A 17,740-nucleotide genomic window follows, 5' to 3' on the forward strand; every position below is an offset into this window, starting at 1 on the left:
TTTGGTTTGTAGAGAAAGAACTTTTCACAATAGAATGGCAAATCACTGTTGCTCAGAAAGAGTAACTTGCTCTGCCTCTCCTGCCCAAATTGGTCTGCTTGCTGCAGTTGCTTCTTAACATTTCATAGTTGTGCCATGTTATGCTTCCCATGTGTCTTTATAGCATTTCTTGCTTAGGCTTAAACATTAGAACAGCTGCTTAACCTTTTTGCTCTTATCTATCCTATGCCCAGCAGAATTATCTTGCCCCCAAATATCACTTCTATTTATGTTGATTAATCGCACATTCTTATCTCATTGGTGATCTTAGGACTCATAGAACTTTGGAGTTGGACAGCACTGAGGTCTGAGTTGCAGTTTATTTTTTTAAATTTATTTTTAGAGAGAGGGGAGGAGGAGGGGCAGAGGGAGAGAGAGTATCTTAAGCAGGCTCCAGGCCCAGCACAGAGCCTGAGGCAGGGCTTGATCTCACAACCCTGAGATCATGACCTGAGCTGAAATCAAGAGTCAGACACGCAAGTGACTGAGCCACCCAGGCGCCCCCTGAGTTGCAGTTTAAAACGTTAGATAGAAATCTTAAAAAAAAAGGGGGGGGGGCGCCTGGGTGGCTCAGTCGTTAAGTGTCTGCCTTTAGCTCAGGTCATGATCCCAGGGTCTTGGGATTGAGCGCCACATTGGGCTCTCTGCCTCAGTGGGAAGCCTGCTTCTCCCTCTCCCACTCCCCCTGCTGTGTTCCCTCTCTCGCTGTGTCTCTCTCTGTCAAATAAATAAATAAATTCTAAAAAAAAAAAAAAAGCACACACATTAGATAGCATATAAGCACATTTGTTTAAAAAAGGAGGAGGAGAGGGGCGCCTGGGTGGCTCAGTCGTTAAGTGTCTGCCTTCGGCTCAGGTCATGATCCCAGAGTCCTGGGATCGAGCCCCGCATCGGGCTCCCTGCTCTGCAGGAAGCCCGCTTCTCCTTCTCCCATTCCCCCTGCTTGTGTCCCCCCTCTCACTGTGTCTCTCTCTGTCAAATAAATAAATAAAAAATCTTAAAAAAAGAAGGAGGGAGGGAAGGAAGAAAAGAATAATTCAAGGACATAATTTCAAAAGGGTCTGTTATTTCAATGTAATGAATTGTCTTTCCAAAAAGATTTAATTAATGATCACTTTCCAGGATTATGAAGATTTACATCCAAGGTTGGCAAACTATGGCCCACTGTTTTTGTAAATAAACCTTTATTGGAACAAAGCTATGTCCATGTGTTTATATATTGTCTGTGTCTCCTTTTTGTGCTGCAATGGCAGAGTTGAGTAGTTATAACATAGACTCTATAACCTGCAAAGCTTTAAATATTTGACTTCTGGTCTCTCATAGAAAAAAATTTGCCAATTTCTGATTTAAACAGTTTAAAACCTTATTTCTCCAACTGGAAATCTGAAGTACTTACCTAGATAATACCCATATGTAAAATGAAAGAACAACTGTTAAGGATCTGCCTACCAAGAATATCACTAACATGTGATCATCATCCTTTTCCTTTTTTTAAGTGGGATCTACTTTAAAAAAAACAAACTCTGGGGATAAGTAGGTAGATGGCAGTTCTTTATTGTTATTGATTATTTCAATTGCCTTTTATTGTGAGTACCTTTTATACTTAGGGGAAAGTGATCTTTCAGTGTACTGAGCTAAAGTTACTATTTCTGTGTCATTTTTGCAACCATTTTGTGTTTCTTCACTGGTGTTTTCATTTGAAGATTACCTGTGCATTTCTCTTGCAGTGCAAGTTTCCTAATTCAGCAAACAGTAATAGATCCACTACCTTCTATAATTTACTCCAATATCAGAGCCTGCTTTCTGTATTGGTTTATGTCTGCCCATAATAAAAGGTGTTTATGGCAGATGTTAATTTTAAAATCCTAAGTTGGATATATAGAGAGTTGAGTGGTTACTAGCTTAGTTATACTTGACATTTGTCATCTTTCATAGGTTAACCTGATCCTTTTCAGATTTTACCAGTTTAAATTCGAAGTTACTGAAGTTCTGTCCATGTTAAACCCATTTTCTTTCCTTGAAGAATAAGCGGTTTCCTTTTTGTTATAAAACTGTTTTTCATAATTGACTAGTCAGTGTGAATTCTACCTATAACTGTGAAATTATTTTTAAAATAGAAGGTGTTGGAACAAGTGATGAAATAATTCTTCATGTCTCACATAGACATTACCCTAGCTACTACATTTTATTAGTTTCTGAAGTATTATGTAGTCTTTTTTTGTAAAAAGGTGTTTGTGTCACACACTAAGATGTACCGAAATTCTGTTATTTCATACTTACTCTGGGTTATCTTTGTATTTCAGTCTTTTTGTTAGCTTTGACCTTATTTCCTAGGATATTGGCTTAAATAGACAGTTTTAAGGCAAACAAAAGCAAAAACTTTCATCTATGACTTTTATCATTTTCTGAAAAGTGCTTAGGAATCTTAGTTTATACGATCGGAATGAAAGATTGTGAAGTGCACAGAGAGTACAGGAGCATTGCTGCCATAGAGTTTGTATGAGGAAGTCTGGGTTTGAATTCAACTACAGGTATCTTTGAGTGTTAATATCTCAATACCTGTTTGAAATAACTGTATTGTGGCAGACGATCGTGACATCCAAGAATCAGCACCCAAAGTAGGAACAAATGCAAGAATTCATATTATCTGTTTTCTTCCGCCATTTAGAAAATCAAAGGCCATGAAATATGACAAATACAGTGCCTCAGTGATACATTAGCACAGCACCATAAAATTTATTATATAGACAGACTTCAAAAAGCAGAGATGTTATTGTAACAGTATAATTGGACCAAGAAAATATATTTTGCTATATATGGTAAGGAGACTAAATGAGGAAAAGTCCCATTCAGAAATGACCTTTGAGGTGTACCTGGCTAGCTCAGTCAGCGGAACCTGTGACTCTTGATCTCAGGGTCATGAGTCGAGCCCCACATTAGATGTAGAGATTACTTAAAAACTTTTTAAAATCAAATAACCTTTGATTTTTTTCTATTTTCATTCTCCCAACCTGAAATTAGTCTGTTCTGTTGCCTCAGATGCTGAACACTGCAGGCAACAATTGCACAGTGAGTGGATTGATAAAGATGCAAATTTCATTTCCTTACACAGGATTTTCAGTGCCATCTGGCAGTCTTCTGTGTCATTGACCAACTGTCTCCTGTCCCCTACAATAGATATTTGGCAAATTTATTCCTTCAAGAAATACTTCTTAAACTCCTTTGCTGTGCCAGGCATTGTTCTAAGCTCTAAGGATACAACAGGAACAATAAATATGGAAAAACCCCTACCCTCGTGGAGCTTATCTTGTAGCAAAATACTAGATGCTAAATAAGAGTTGGTTAAGTATGGGCAGTTCCTCTTGGTGATAGGGTAACTACAGTCCCAATTTGTCTGAAATAGTCCCAGTAGAACACCTGTTTCTGGGTTTTAATAGAGCCCCCTTTCACTTTCAAAGGGTCCAGTTTGGACAGTGAGTTATATAATCATTCTGGTTCTAAACCTTTTACATGTATCAACTTATTACTTCATTCTCATAATAAGCCCATGAGGTATGTGAAATTACCATCATAAGGTGTGAAAATTGAAGCTTAAGAGAACTCATTTGCCCTTGGTCATACTAGTAAGTGGCCGAACCAGAATTCAGACCCAGACAACAGCCTGGTTCCAGAGTTCATGCTCTGAGTCGCTATGCTGTGCAGCCCCTCTGCTTCTATTATATGTGTTTACCATCTCACTGTGCCTGTCTGCCTTCCTCTCCCCAGCAAAGCAAAGCAAGTAATCTCCTCTCCTTCGCAGATGAATTTATGGCTCTCCAGAGTGAGCTTCCTCAGCTTGCCACTTCCTCCTTTACAGATCTGTCTTCATTTTACCCAGCTTCACCCTATTACTCCATTTCACGGAAGGGACATCCCTCTTCCTGTCTAAAACCTGTATTCTAGCCCCATCCCATCCCGCCTCCTAGAGGACTTTCCCTTTCTCGGGCCTTCAGTCTCCATTCTCCACTGGCTTTTCTCCTTCATTATGTAAGCATGATCTATTCTTGTTGTGGAACGTGTGTCTTTCAAGAAGCTTCACTGTTGGGAGAAGTTTTTTAAAGTTACTATTGATGATAAATGGCTACCAATGACTTACTACCCTCTTTCAATTTCAGGAATTATTTATTACCCTCTTTCAATTTCAGGTACTATATGTATCTCTGATCCTTTTACCAATCCTACAGATACTTTACAGATGAAGGAAATGGAGGCTCAGGGGGCTCCATAACTTGCTTAGCTTATGGATAGTGGCACTGAATCAGACTATTTCTCTTACACCAGAGCCCATTCTGTTTCTAGTATATCTTGCTAGTTTATCATAATTCTTAAAGATCTCCCTCGATCCTCTGCCTGTCCCCCATTGTCCTATAGCTTCTTTTTGTAGAAAAACTTATTTTTTTGTAGGAAAACTTATTTTTTATCATAGTTTTTTCATTTAGTGACTTACTTAGTAACAGTTCACCTTTCAGTGTTAGCTCTTAACACTTCCATGGGTTTGGAAGAAAGCAAATTCATGACCATGAAGTAGTAGTAGGTCTCGAAGTGATAACCTGAGACTTGTCAGTAGATTCTCATATCTTCATTGTCATTGAGGAGGTAATGGGACAGTATGAGCATAGTTTATTCTTAAAGTTCCTGAAACGACCTGCATGTTCTTTAATCTTCAGCTGTACTAAACAGGTTTTTTGAAAGTGTGTGTGAAGTTATCACTGCGCCTCATTTTGAATGGTACTTTCTGCTTCGTTTTCAACACCAGTAGGATATGGTGCTCTTCCTAAAAGAAACTGTTCCCATTTGAGAATACACTCTTTTGATGCCCAGTGAAGAATCTCAAGAGAAACTACCTCTGGTGGTGGAATTGGGTAAATCTGCATCTGTAAATACTTCTCTGCCCCTTCTATATCCTTTAAAAGACTAAGGTTCCTTTTAAAAGCAGTCTCAGCTGTTTGCATCTGAGAAGACTTTTCCTTGTTTTCATCTACAAATTAATTCTCCATTTGTCGAAGTAACAATCTTTGTGATACAGTTTCTTCATATCTTTTTGAAAGGTGAATTTCTTGAACAAACCAGGATATCATCTTTAGTCAGAGCTTACTTATAAGTAAGCTTTCTTGACTCAAGAGCCTGGACCAATATCTGATCAAGTGAAGTGTGGTGCCCCTGGCTGGCTCAGTCAGTGGAGCTTGCGGCTTTTGATCTCAGGTTTGTGGGTTTGAGCCCCACGTTGGGTGTAGAGATTACTTAAAAAGGAAATCTTAAAAGAAAATCAAGTGAAGTGCTTTGAAGGCTCAGAGCCTGAAGGCAAATCATCTGGTTGGGTGCAAAAGCCAAAGGTGACTGTTCGAGCCCCACTCGGACCTCTTCTGTAAAGGTACCCACTACTGTGTGGATGCTGGGTCCCAGCACCTATTTTTTAACTTTTTTTTTCAACTTTTAAATTGTGTTTTATTGAAGTATAGTTGACACACAATGTTACATTAGTTTCAGTGTACACCACAGTGGTTCACCAAATCTCTGTGTTAAGCTACGCTCAGCACAAGTGTAGCTACCACCTGTTCCTGTGCTATATTACAGTACCATTGACTATACCCCTGTGCCGCACCTTTTACTCTGTGGCTTATTCATTCCCTCCCACTCCTGCTTCCCCGTTTGGTCCATGCCCTCATCCTCTTCCCTCTGTCGGCCTTCAGTTTGTTTTCTGTACTTATGGATCTGTTTCTGCCGTTTGTTTTGTTTTTTAAATTCCACGTATAAGTGAAATCATATAGTATTTGTCTTTCTCTATCTGCCTTATTTCACTTAACATAATACCATGTAGGTCCATCCATGTTGTCACAAATAACAGGCTCTTGTTCTTTTTTATGGCTAAGTAATATTCCATTGTGTCTTTGTGTGTGTGTGTGTGTGTGTGTGTGTGTGTGTGTGTGTCTCACCTCTTCTTTTTTTTTTTTAAGATTTTATTTATTTATTTGACAGAGAGAGACACAGCGAGAGAGGGAACACAAGCAGGGGGAGTGGGAGAGGGAGAAGCAGGCTTCCCGCGGAGCAGGGAGCCCAATGCGGGACTTGATCTCAGGACCCTGGGACCATGACCTGAGCCGAAGGCAGACACTTAACGACCGAACCACCCAGGCGCCCCTGTATATCTCACCTCTTCTTTATCCATTCATCTATCAATGGATACTTGGACGGCTTCCATGTCTTGGCTCTTATAAATAATGCTGCAGTAAACATCGGGGTGCATATATCTTTTCGAATTAGTGTTTTCATTTTCTTTGGGTAAATACCCAGTAGTGGAATTGCTGAATCATATGGTAGTTCCATTTTTCATTTTTTGAGGAACTGCCATAGTACTTTCCACAGCGGCTTCACCAATTCACATTCCCACCAACAGTGCACAAGGGTTCCTTTTTCTCTACCTCCTCACTAACGCTTGTTATTTTTTGTCTTTTTGATTTTAGCCATTCTGACAGGTCTAAGATGATATCTCACTGTGGTTTGGGTTTGCATCTCCCTGATAATTAGTGATGTGGAGCATCTTTTTATATGTCTTTTGGCCATCTGTATGTTTTTGGAAAAGTGTCTGTCCAGGTCCTCAGCTCATTTTTAGTCAGATTATTTGAGTTTTTTGGTGTTAAGTGGTGTAAATTCTTTCATGTATTTTGGATATTAACCCCTTATCAGATATATCATTTGCAAATATCTTCTCCCGTTCAGTATGTTGCCTTTCGTTTTGTTGATGGTTTCCTTTGCTGTGCAGAAGCTTAGGAAAGCTTTTTTAAAGAGAGTATTTAATATTTACAACTCATTCTAGTCTGACTTCCCCTTCTGTATTAGTCAGGACCTCCAGAGAAAGAGGACCACCATCTGTTTCTCTCTCTTTGTGCATATGTATATATTTAGGTATCTGTCTATACATATAGAAAGGGGGGGGGGTGCCTGAGTGGCTCAGTCGTTAAGCGTCTGCCTTCGGCTCAGGTCATGGTCCCAGGGTCCTGGGATCGAGCCCCACATCGGGCTCCCTGCTCCGCAGGAAGCCTGCTTCTCCCTCTCCCTCTGCCTGCCTGTCTGCCGACTTGTGATCTCTCCCTCTCTCTGTCAAATAAATAAATAAAATCTTTAAAAAAGAGAGAGAGAGAGAGAGAGAGGGACTTAAGAATTGGCTCATGCAATTATTGGGGCTGGCAAGTCTGAAATCTGTAGGGCCAGCCAGCAGGCTGGAAGCTCAGCAGAATTTCTATGTTAGAGACTTGAGGCAGAATTTCTTTTCCAGGGAAACCTGTTTTTAACCCTTAATGTCTTCAACTGATTGGATGAAGCCCACCCGTATTATCAAGGGTAATCTCCTTTACCTCAAGTCAGCTGATTGTAAATGTTAATCACATCTACAAAATATCTTCAAAGCAACATCTAGACCACTGTTTGACAAAAAAACTGCAATCATAGCCTATCCAGTTTGACACATAAAATTAACCATTACAGCCTTTATCACTCTACTACATCTCCTTCATTGCTAAATCCAGGGGACACTTTTCACATCTTTTCTTGCTTGATCAGTTTGCAGCATTTGACATTTGGGGCCCCCACTACTTCCTGAAACCCTTCTCCCTTGGTGTCAGTAACCCTAGTCTCTCCGCTCTCCTGACGTGGTTTTTCCTTTTCTGATATTTCAAAGACTCCTCTTCTCCCAATTATTTGTTGATAATCTCTCCTGTCCTTGGCCCTCTTATTACTCCCATGATTGATATTTCCCAAAACTAAAATTCTATTTTAGAATTCTCTGCTGAGCATCAGATCTCTGTATCCAATTACCTGTTAGTACGTCTCTACCTGGATATGGCATAGGCATCCCAAACTTGGCTTGTCTAAAACTGAAATCTTACTCTCCCCTCCTTAAACTTGGTTTTGCATCTCTGCTCTTCTCTTAGTTGTGGTACCATCTCTACCTAATTACCCAAGCCAGGAGTCTGAGAGGCATCCTCTGACTTCTCCCTTTTATTTTCCATTTAAAACTTTCTCATCTCTATCCTTATCTCAATGAAGAGAGCTTCACCCTCATTTTCTGTCATCTGGGATCGTGTTGTGGTCTTTCTGCCTCCTGTCAGTCTCTTTCCAATCCATCTACACTTCTGCCACAGTGATATTTTAAAAAATGCATTTAAAAATTCGTTTAGTAGCTCCTAATTGCCCACAGAATTAAGATAGAATTCTTCAGCAAGCATACAAGCCCTCCATGACTAGCCTTTCCTACTCTTTATCTCCCACTGTTCCTTGCTCACCCATCCCACTCTCAAGTCATACTGAAGTATTTGTAGAATGCAGACTTGCCACGTTGCTTGCTTCCATGGGCTGTGCAGCTTCTACTTCTACCTGTCATATCCACTGCCTCTGTCACTTCCCTGCCTCCCTGCCCCTACCTTGTGGATCTAGAAAAATTATTTCAGTACCTCCTTTGATCTTCTCCATCGAATAACCTTCCTGATTCCACAAGTAGATTTGACCATACCTCCTTTCTGACATCATTATACATTGTTTGCAGCCCTACTATAACTCTTACTACTGTTTTATTTATTTTTTGTTTAAGTGTCGCCTTTCACTGGACTGTCAACTCTTAAGTGTTTCCACTGCCTGGCATATAAGAGGCTCTTATCAGATGCCTGGTGATTGTGGAGATGATGGGCCTGGAGTGGAGCACATAGTTCATTTAAATAAATGTGGAGGAGTGCTGGGCTCGGACACATACAGAGGAAAGTGGTAGCCATTTCTTTATCCTCTTCTGTCCCTTCTAGAGGCGGCGGCTGCAGTTTTACTACCAGATTCCTTTTGATTTATACTTTCTATAATCTGATACCTATTCTTAGCTTTTATTTTGCTTTCATCCTTGGAGCAGTTGAAGAGACAGGAAGCTGTTAAATTACTGTTACAAAGTCCCACTGTCCCATTCATTCCATCACAGGAGGAAGCATACATCAGCTTGTTCTCACGTGATTCTTGTGTGCCAAAAGAAGTCTTTTCTCAGCCAGTAAAAAGAATTCATGTAATAATATTAGTATTTTTTCAAGTTTTTTAATCCTCCTATGTGTCCCCAAAATGTCTCCATACATTTATTATCAAATTAAAAACTAAACCAGTTCTGTGTTAATTGTGAGGGAGGAAATAACGGTCTTTAAAGATGGTTAAAGGAATAATGAAGACTTCTTGGGTGTTTAACATGAAAATTTCAGATGACCAAGGGTTCTGCTGTACACATTGGAGTCAAAGGATAGGTCAGCATCTCAATTTAGACCTATGTATTACTTTTTACTGTAAATACATTTGTAGAAGCTACTTGTGGTGTAACTCCTTATGTATTTAATATTTACCTGACTCTTGGTTTTCTTGGTTGATTTTTTAAAGGGCTGAAGAATCTACTTATGAATTCTTTGCCCTTTATGAAATGTGATACCTTGGTTTTGAGTCCACCTCTCCCTTTCCCTTCACTTAATTTTATCTTATTGTTTTGCATTGTGTTTCTAAAATAATGGCTTTGGCTTGTTTTTTCCTGAATGTTTCTGCAGTTTGATTTGAGTATCTGGCTTTGGGTACCCCTCCTGAACTTGGACTCCATCTGTACTTGTGACTTTTGGAAGGCAGAACTCAGTGTTTCCTATGGAAGATGACCTTTTTTTAAATATTATATATGTTTGTGTCTCCCCCCCTTCCTTTTTGCTTTCTCTTTAAAAGACTGGAAAGAAAGCAGTTAAAGCAGTCCTGTGGGTATCAGCAGATGGACTCAGAGTTGTGGATGAGAAAACTAAGGTAAAAATTTTATAAGCTTAAATGTTACTGCTTATGTTTTTTTTTAATCCCTAATGATCAAATGTAATGCCGTTAAGCTGCTGTAGTCATTCTGTATCCTTCCACTTTGTCCAAATGACAGTCTTCTGAGATACGAGTGTTCAGAAAACAAATTTAGTTATTCATTTACCTTATGAAAAATAGAATTCCCACAACATTTTGCTCTACATAACAGCATGTTTAGTGTAGTAAGCGTTTGCATTTAATGTTAAAATTTTGTTCTTACACATTTTAAGAAAATGTTTACCCCCACAAATTTGATGTAAAACATGATGGACCTTTTACCAAAGTTTAAAAAAAAAAAGATCACATCTGAAATTTCTTCTTGTTCCTTAATAAAGGGAACTATATTCTTAGAAAGTGATATTTGGAATGAGTAACCTGCTCTTTAACTGAAAACCCAAATTAAGCAAAATCTTAAGGACTAATAAATAGCTCATTTGGTTAACATTTACTTAGAATCTACACAATATCTAACATCATAGATGGCATTTTGCATTGGAAAGAAAGTGATCCTGCATGCCTAAAGAACAGAGACATAGACTCTGACCTTAGAGAGCATTAAGTGTTATATAGGCACATTTAATCATTAATTACAATTTCCTAAGAGACCTAAAGTCTGGAGGAATTTTAACAAGAAGGCAATTTTTCAAAATAATTCATATGTCACTGAAAGGGGGAGACGGTCTGGCGGGTAAAGAGCAGTTTTGATGGATAACTTACACATTTTAAGTACAACTACTACTATATTTGCATTGGTTCTTTTGACCTTCCATCTGAGACCCCCCCCTTTTTTTTAAGTTCAAGAGAACTGGTAGTCTTAAATGTACATTATTATTATTATTGGAAACAGTGATCATTTTAATTAGCTTATTGTTAAGAACTTGTATAGTTTTCTTTAGTGTTTTGGATGAAATGTGTTGTACAAGGAGGCAGTTTTTGTTTTATACCAGTTCGTACGTGGTATCGCCCCCTGCTGGCTACTTATAGTACTGGCATTCGTTAGTTCGGTTCTTTCCACTTTAGTAATAAGAATAATTGGTGGCTTTTCACCCTTGGACCCATCATGAATGGAAAAGAAATTTTGCAAGATATATAACCTATAAAGGGCTCATATTTAGAATATATTAAGGAACTCCTACATGTCAATAAGAAAAATGGCAATCCAAAAGACTTGAAGAACCGTATTGCTAAAGAGAAATTCATAGTAATCAAGGTTATGAAAAATAAAATCATAATGAGCCACCAGAATTGCAGAATTTTTAAAAATTGGCTGGCAGGTTTGTGGAGCAACAGAAATTCACATAATGATGCTTTATAAAAGCCATTTTTTTGATCATTTGTTTTAGCACTTATAGCCCCACCTCAGCATCTAGGGATTCTGGGCTGTGGGAATATAACATAGAAGAGCCTCAAGATTTTAAAAAACATTTTGTGTAATGTTTATACTGTGTAGCTACAATGCCATTAAGCGAGTATTTAAAGTCATACTCGAAATGATCACTAAATTAATATAAATTATATGGGAATTGGATGAAATATATTGATTTATATATATTGTCAAATTGAACATGAAGTGTACTATGATAAAACTAAAATCAGCAAGCATATGTTTTAGAACATGAAGATGAAGTGAGAGAGGCATCTGGGCAAAGTGCCTCTTGGGATCTCTTCTACATCAGATTCTTAGTATTCAGACTGCTGGCCTCAGATCTTGCTATTTCATAGTCTCGATGCATTAGTTTTAGAGACTCTGTATTGTGAAATGAACATCCTGTGTTTATTCTGAGAAGCTTGAATAACCTGGTAAATCCTCTATTTCTTTGTGCTTCCCTTTTTCTAGGACCTCATAGTTGACCAGACAATAGAAAAAGTTTCTTTCTGTGCCCCAGATAGGAACTTTGATAGAGCCTTCTCTTACATATGCCGGGATGGCACTACTCGGCGCTGGATCTGTCATTGCTTTATGGCTGTCAAGGACACGGTGAGTCCAGCAGTGTAGATTTCATCATGACTAGCCTCAGCTAGCCAAACTCACCCTGGGTTGGCTCAGCCAAGCAGTTTCCACTACATTTTTGTATAAGCACCTGCTCTTACAGCACTTGGAAGTGCTTAAACTAGCCTGCTTTCATTCCTTTTATTCAGGTAGTTCACACTCTTGGTGTGACCCTGCGGCTCAGAGAGCAAGATGATTAGCTGAGATCCAAGGTCATTAAAGGAAAGTAAAAGTGCCCTGGTGATGGTGGCTGCTAAACTTTACTTGAAACTTTTCATTATTAGAACCGGGGTGACAGGTATTAAGGAGGACACGTGTTGCGATGAGCACTGGGTGTTATATGCAACTAATGAATCGTTGAACACTACATCAAAAACTAATGATCTATATGCTGGCTAACTGAACATAATAGAAAAAAACTGTTTTCAAGATTCTTACATGTATTTGCGAATACATCTAGGTAGAGGATATTGGCATTGGGGTGCCTAGGTAGCTCAGTCGGTTGGGCATCTGCCTTTGGCTCAGGTCATGATCCCAGAATCCCAGGATTGAGCCCTACTTCGGGCTCTCTGCTCAGCAGGAAGCCTGCTTCTCCCTCTGCCCCTCACCCCACTCATGTTCTGTCTCTCTCTCTCAAAAAAAATTTTTTTTAATCTAAAAAAAAAAAAAAAGACATTGGTACTAAAAGGTGTTAATTTATTTGCAAAGGAATTCTACTACAAGTGAAAGAACTGAGTTGGGGTATATATTTTTTCAATTAATTAAAAAATAGAAATACTGAGGTGCCTGGCTGGCTCAGTCTGTGGCACATGGGACTTTTGATCTCGGGGTCATGAGTTCAAGCCCCATGTTGGGGGTAGAGATTACTTAAAAAAAAAAGTACTAAATTATGGTACAATGAATTTTGCCAGAAATTGTTGCAAAATAGAAAATTTTGGTTTTGTTTAAAAGTAGGGAAAAATTAGGGGTGCCTAGGTGGCTCAGTTGGTTAAGCGGCTTAGGTCATGATAGGCCCCGCTTTGGGCTCCCTGCTCAGCGGGGAGTCTGCTTCTTTCCCTCTCCCTCTGTCCCCCACCCCATGCTTGCTCGCTCGCTCTCTCAAATAAATAAAGTCTGGGGAGCCTGGGTGGCTCAGTTGGTTAAGCAACTGCTTTCGGCCCAGGTCATGATCCTGGAGTCCCGGGATCGAGTCCCACATCAGGCTCCCTGCTCGGCGGGGAGTCTGCTTCTCCCGTTGACCCTCTTCCCTCTCGTGCTCTCTATCTCTCATTCTCTCTCTCTCAAATAAATAAATAAAATCTTTAAAAAAAATAAAAAAAAATCAAATAAATAAAGTCTTTGAAGAAAAAAAAAAAAAAGAATAATTAACCTATCATCTTTCATGTAAAAATTACCCAGAATTCTGACATAAAAGACAAATCTCTCAGATGATGATGATCTTAACTATAGTAGAGCATTGAGTGTATAATTGTAATTACTGAGTTTTTTAAGTCCAGACAGAATAAGGCAGTATAGCCATTCCTGAAGGCTACAACTCAGTAAACTCTTGCCAAGGTTTATCTGAAAGGGAAGTGATGGCCATACTCTAAAATTCACCAAAATGTTTTCCAAAGCTCTTGGAGAGGGGCACGTGGGTGGCTCAGTTGGTTAAGCATCTAACTTCAGCTCAGGTCATGATCTCAGGGTCCTGGGATGGAGCCCTGCATCAGGCTCCCTGCTCAGTGGGGAGTCTGCTTCTCCCTCTCTCTTTGCCCCCCCGCCATGCTCATGCGGCTCTCTCTCCCTCTCAAATAAATAAATAAAATATTTAAAAAAAAAAAAACAACTCTTGGAGACAGTGGTATAAACTGTTAAGAGTCTAGGCTCTGACTCAGATCTGGGTTTCAGGTCTGATTCTGGTTAATAACTGTGGGTTTTGGGGCAAGTTACTTAACATTCTTTAAGTCTTACTTTCCACTTCTATAAAATAGAGATAAAGTAAAAGCATTCTTAGTATGGGGTCTGGCACATGGTCACTGCCCTAAAAATGGTGGCTAATAATGTCAAAGCTATTCCTCCTTGGTTTGACACAGTGCTTTGACAATGAGTTGAAATAAATAAACTACACTTTCTTCTGTCTCTCAGACCTTAAGTTAAGTCACAAAGTGGTGTATTTTGCTATCACTACACAAAATCCAAAGAGTTCCCTTACATTAATTAAAACACTTTTACTGTCAAATCCTGGTCCTTCAGGCTGTTTGAATCTCCTTGGCAAGTGGTTGTTCTGTATCAGAATCACCTGGAGGACTTGTTAAAAACAGCTGGGACGCCTGGGTGGCTCAGTCAGTTAAGCGTCTGCCTGCGGCTCGGGTCATGATCCCCGGGTCCTGGGACTGAGTCCCACATTGGGCTCCTTGCTCAACTGGGAGCCTGCTTCCTCTCCCTCTGCCTGCTGTTCCCCCTGCTTGTGTGCGCTCTCTCTCTCTCTGACAAATAAAAAAATCTCTAAAAAATAAAATAAAAATATAACAGTTTGTTAGGCCCCACCCTCAGAGTTTTTCAAAATTCAGTGGGTCCCAGGTGGGGCTTGGGGAGGGCCTGTCTTCAAGAACTTTTGCCCTAGGCCTAGGAGAAATAGTAAGCTTCTTTGGGGTGTAGCTCTGTTCTTGTAATAGAGCTGTTCAAATGCAGACAGGTTCTGAAATTCTTTCAGTACTCCCTCCTATTTCATGCTTCAGTGCCCTACTGTTATATCATCCTCCTAAGAAGTTAGATGGAAACTCATGTGGATGAATAAAAAGTAACTGTCAGTTTTTAGTAAGTAGGCAGTTATGTGAAATCTTACAGTTTATATTAGTGTGACAAAAGGCATTTCATACATAACTTCCTATGGTATCTGATATTGGCATATAAAATTCAGGGAAGTTACTTGCTCAGAACCATATGTAGGAGTAGCAGCCTACACAGTGTGATTTTGAAAATTCCACGAAGGGCTCCCTGTTCTCAAATACCTCTTCTCACTGTTAGTGATTCCAGCAGTTACTATATCATCTCTAATTTTTTTATTCCACAATTAGGGGTATGGTTTAAAATACAGATAACCCTGATAAAAACAATCCATTGAGTTTATTAAATTTAGGTTATCCAGTATATCTTTTTAAAACAATAGTTTATATAAGTTCTCCTCCCCTCCCACACACAAATCAGATTTTATCTGTTTAATTCCTTTCTAAGTAGGGAGTGTGGATGAAAACCTGCTTTAAGTTTTGCCTGTGTGTGTTTGGGAGGGAGAGTTGGGGTAAGAGAGAGCTAGAAGACAGGGAAGGTAAGGGGGAAAGCATCAAAATGATGAGGACCTAAAATGGAAAAGGGTGCTTAGGGAGGGGAGCATTCGGAAAGGGGAGACTGAGAAAGCTAAGCTTTCCTTTTCATAATTCCCAAGTCATCTCTGGAGTTGTATTTAGTTATCCGAAGTTTTAAGTTTGTATCTTTTGTTCCTAGATATGTTGACAGTCTATTTAGGCTTCTGAAACTTGCCCTGCCTTTTCAGTAGTTTCTTAGAAATGCTTGGTACGTATTACCACTGTTCCCCTAAGTGGCAAATGCAGGATTTGTGTCAAGACTTAGGGCTTCAGACCTTGAGTAGTGTCTCCTAAGCTGATGGCCAGAGCTAACATGAGTGACAGAGGGAGCCTGACTGATAAGGAGGTCTCAGTGGCTGATCACAAAAGCAAATGCCCACCACAGTAAAGTATCATAAGCATTACCTAAGATAATTTATTCATTTAATTTGTCATATTGACATGTTAAATTATAATTTTTAAGCTGGAGTTTCCAACATTTTGCCATGTATAAAAAAACAGACTAACTTGTGGTCCAGGCTAATTTGTAGTTGTTGGTACTATAACTCTAAAAAAGTTTTTTAAACCTTCTCTTACGTATAGGGTGAAAGATTGAGTCATGCAGTAGGCTGTGCTTTTGCGGCCTGTTTAGAACGGAAGCAGAAGCGGGAGAAGGAATGTGGAGTGACTGCCACTTTTGATGCCAGTCGGACCACTTTTACAAGAGAAGGATCATTCCGTGTCACAACAGCCACCGAGCAAGCAGAAAGAGAGGAGATTATGAAACAAATCCAAGATGCCAAGAAAGGTACAGTCTGTTCTGCTACAACTGCATTTATTTAAGCCATTTTTCCCAGCAGGTTAATACTTGGAAGCTCCCAGGGGTAAGCTTTCTCACAGCCGGAGAGAACTCTTAGCAATATATGAAGGCCTTCAGAACAAAGCTGAAAACCTAAACAAAGGTCTTTCCTTTAGAATGGCTTGTTTTGTGCCTTCTGAGGTGTTTACTATTTCCGGTACCGGAAGCTGGGGAGGAGGCTGAGAATGCATTTGAAGAAGCTGCACTGAGGGAGCCCGACTGATAAGGAGGTTTCAGGGGCTGCTCACCAAAGCACAGTGCCCACTACAATGAAGTATTATAAGCTTTGCTTAAGATAATTTCCTCATTTCATTTGCCAGAGTGATATGTTAAATTGTATATTATAATTTTAAGCTGGAGTCCCCAACATTTTGCCTTGTGTAAAAACAAACTTATCTGTGGTTCAGGCTAATTTGTAGTTGTTGGTACTGTAACTCTAAAGTTTTTTAAACCGTCTATTACCCCCTGTATCTAAAAACAAAATTGGGGAAATCTACATCCTGGAACAGACTTCTAATTCTGATGCATCTGAGCTCTCTGAGAAGCAAATGCTACCAATGACCTACATCTTGAAGGGAGAAGTACAGGTTCAGGCTGCAAAGGGCCCACTGATGGCGATGCTGGGTGCAAATGCAGAGAGAGATTTCACAGCAGCGCCCTTCGTATTAGATGATGGCTGTGTTTTTGTGCTTTAGTGAAAAAAGTCCATGGATTTTGAGAAGCTAACCCGTCTTTTTCCCAAAGCCCTGTTAACTGTAGTGTGTGATTTTGCAGAGTTGGTGAATTTTTTGCAGGTACGCATCACAGCATAGCAGAAATGCCTGTGCAAGTTACTCAGGAGTCTGTTGTCCAAAGTCAGGTTTGAGTATATTGCAGAACTAAGTGATCGGGCTTAGGGAAAATGCTTCGCATTCTTGTGTACAGCTAGAGTTGAAACCAACAAGGAATGTTTTGGAATTAAACAATTCAGTTTAAATATACATTAATAAAATCTTGCTTATTTTTTACTATATCCTTTTAGTTCTAAACCAGCCATTTTAGAGAACACCATTAGTCTACTGACCCAAACAACTCTGATTTCTTTTTTTTTTTTTTAAGATTTTATTTATTTATTTGACAGAGAGAGAGACAGCGAGAGAGGGAACACAAGCAGGGGGAGTGGGAGAGGGAGAAGCAGGCTTCCCGCCGAGCAGGGAGCCCGATGTGGGGCTCGACCCCAGGACCCTGGGATCATGACCTGAGCCGAAGGCAGACGCTTAACGACTGAGCCACCCAGGCACCCCTACAACTCTGATTCTTAAGCCAAAAAAAGATACATATTTTATTTGAAATTAAATTCTTGATTATGATTTTTAAAAAATTTCTTACAAACATTTGCATCAGATACCAAAGAATAAAAACACCATGCTATTTTTATCAGAAAATTTGAATATGTATAGCTGTTACTTTTTCAGACCCAAAGCATATTCTTTAATACCACCAAATAATACTCTTTGCTGCACATAGCACCTACCAAAGTGGTTGAGTCCTAACACCTGGACGATTATGAGCAGAGGAGGATAAAGATTTACCACGATCAGAATGGGACTCACCTGGTGCTCACACGGAAATAGTTTTATATTTAGGTATAATCCAATTTAAAATTTTACT

General features: G+C 39.5%; 1 protein-coding gene and 1 pseudogene across 23 annotated transcripts in view; one reads left to right on the top strand and one right to left on the bottom strand.

Moving 5' to 3' along the window:
* Nucleotides 1-17,740, top strand: part of NUMB (NUMB endocytic adaptor protein) — a 180,745-nt gene that overhangs the window by 154,276 nt on the left and 8,729 nt on the right. For all 22 annotated transcript variants that reach the window (XM_027572239.2, XM_027572238.2, XM_027572237.2 and 19 more), the window contains 3 exons: nucleotides 9,802-9,876; nucleotides 11,759-11,899; nucleotides 15,835-16,039. In XM_027572239.2, the coding sequence (XP_027428040.2) occupies nucleotides 9,802-9,876; nucleotides 11,759-11,899; nucleotides 15,835-16,039 (421 nt within the window). The remainder of the gene's footprint in view (nucleotides 1-9,801; nucleotides 9,877-11,758; nucleotides 11,900-15,834; nucleotides 16,040-17,740) is intronic.
* On the bottom strand, nucleotides 1,054-5,858 carry LOC113910271 (annotated as a pseudogene). Its single transcript, XR_003515990.2, has one exon. The product of XR_003515990.2 is annotated as an uncharacterized protein C3orf14-like (transcript).

Source organism: Zalophus californianus, chromosome 6 (genome assembly GCF_009762305.2).
Source record: "Zalophus californianus isolate mZalCal1 chromosome 6, mZalCal1.pri.v2, whole genome shotgun sequence".
NCBI lineage: Eukaryota > Metazoa > Chordata > Mammalia > Carnivora > Otariidae > Zalophus > Zalophus californianus.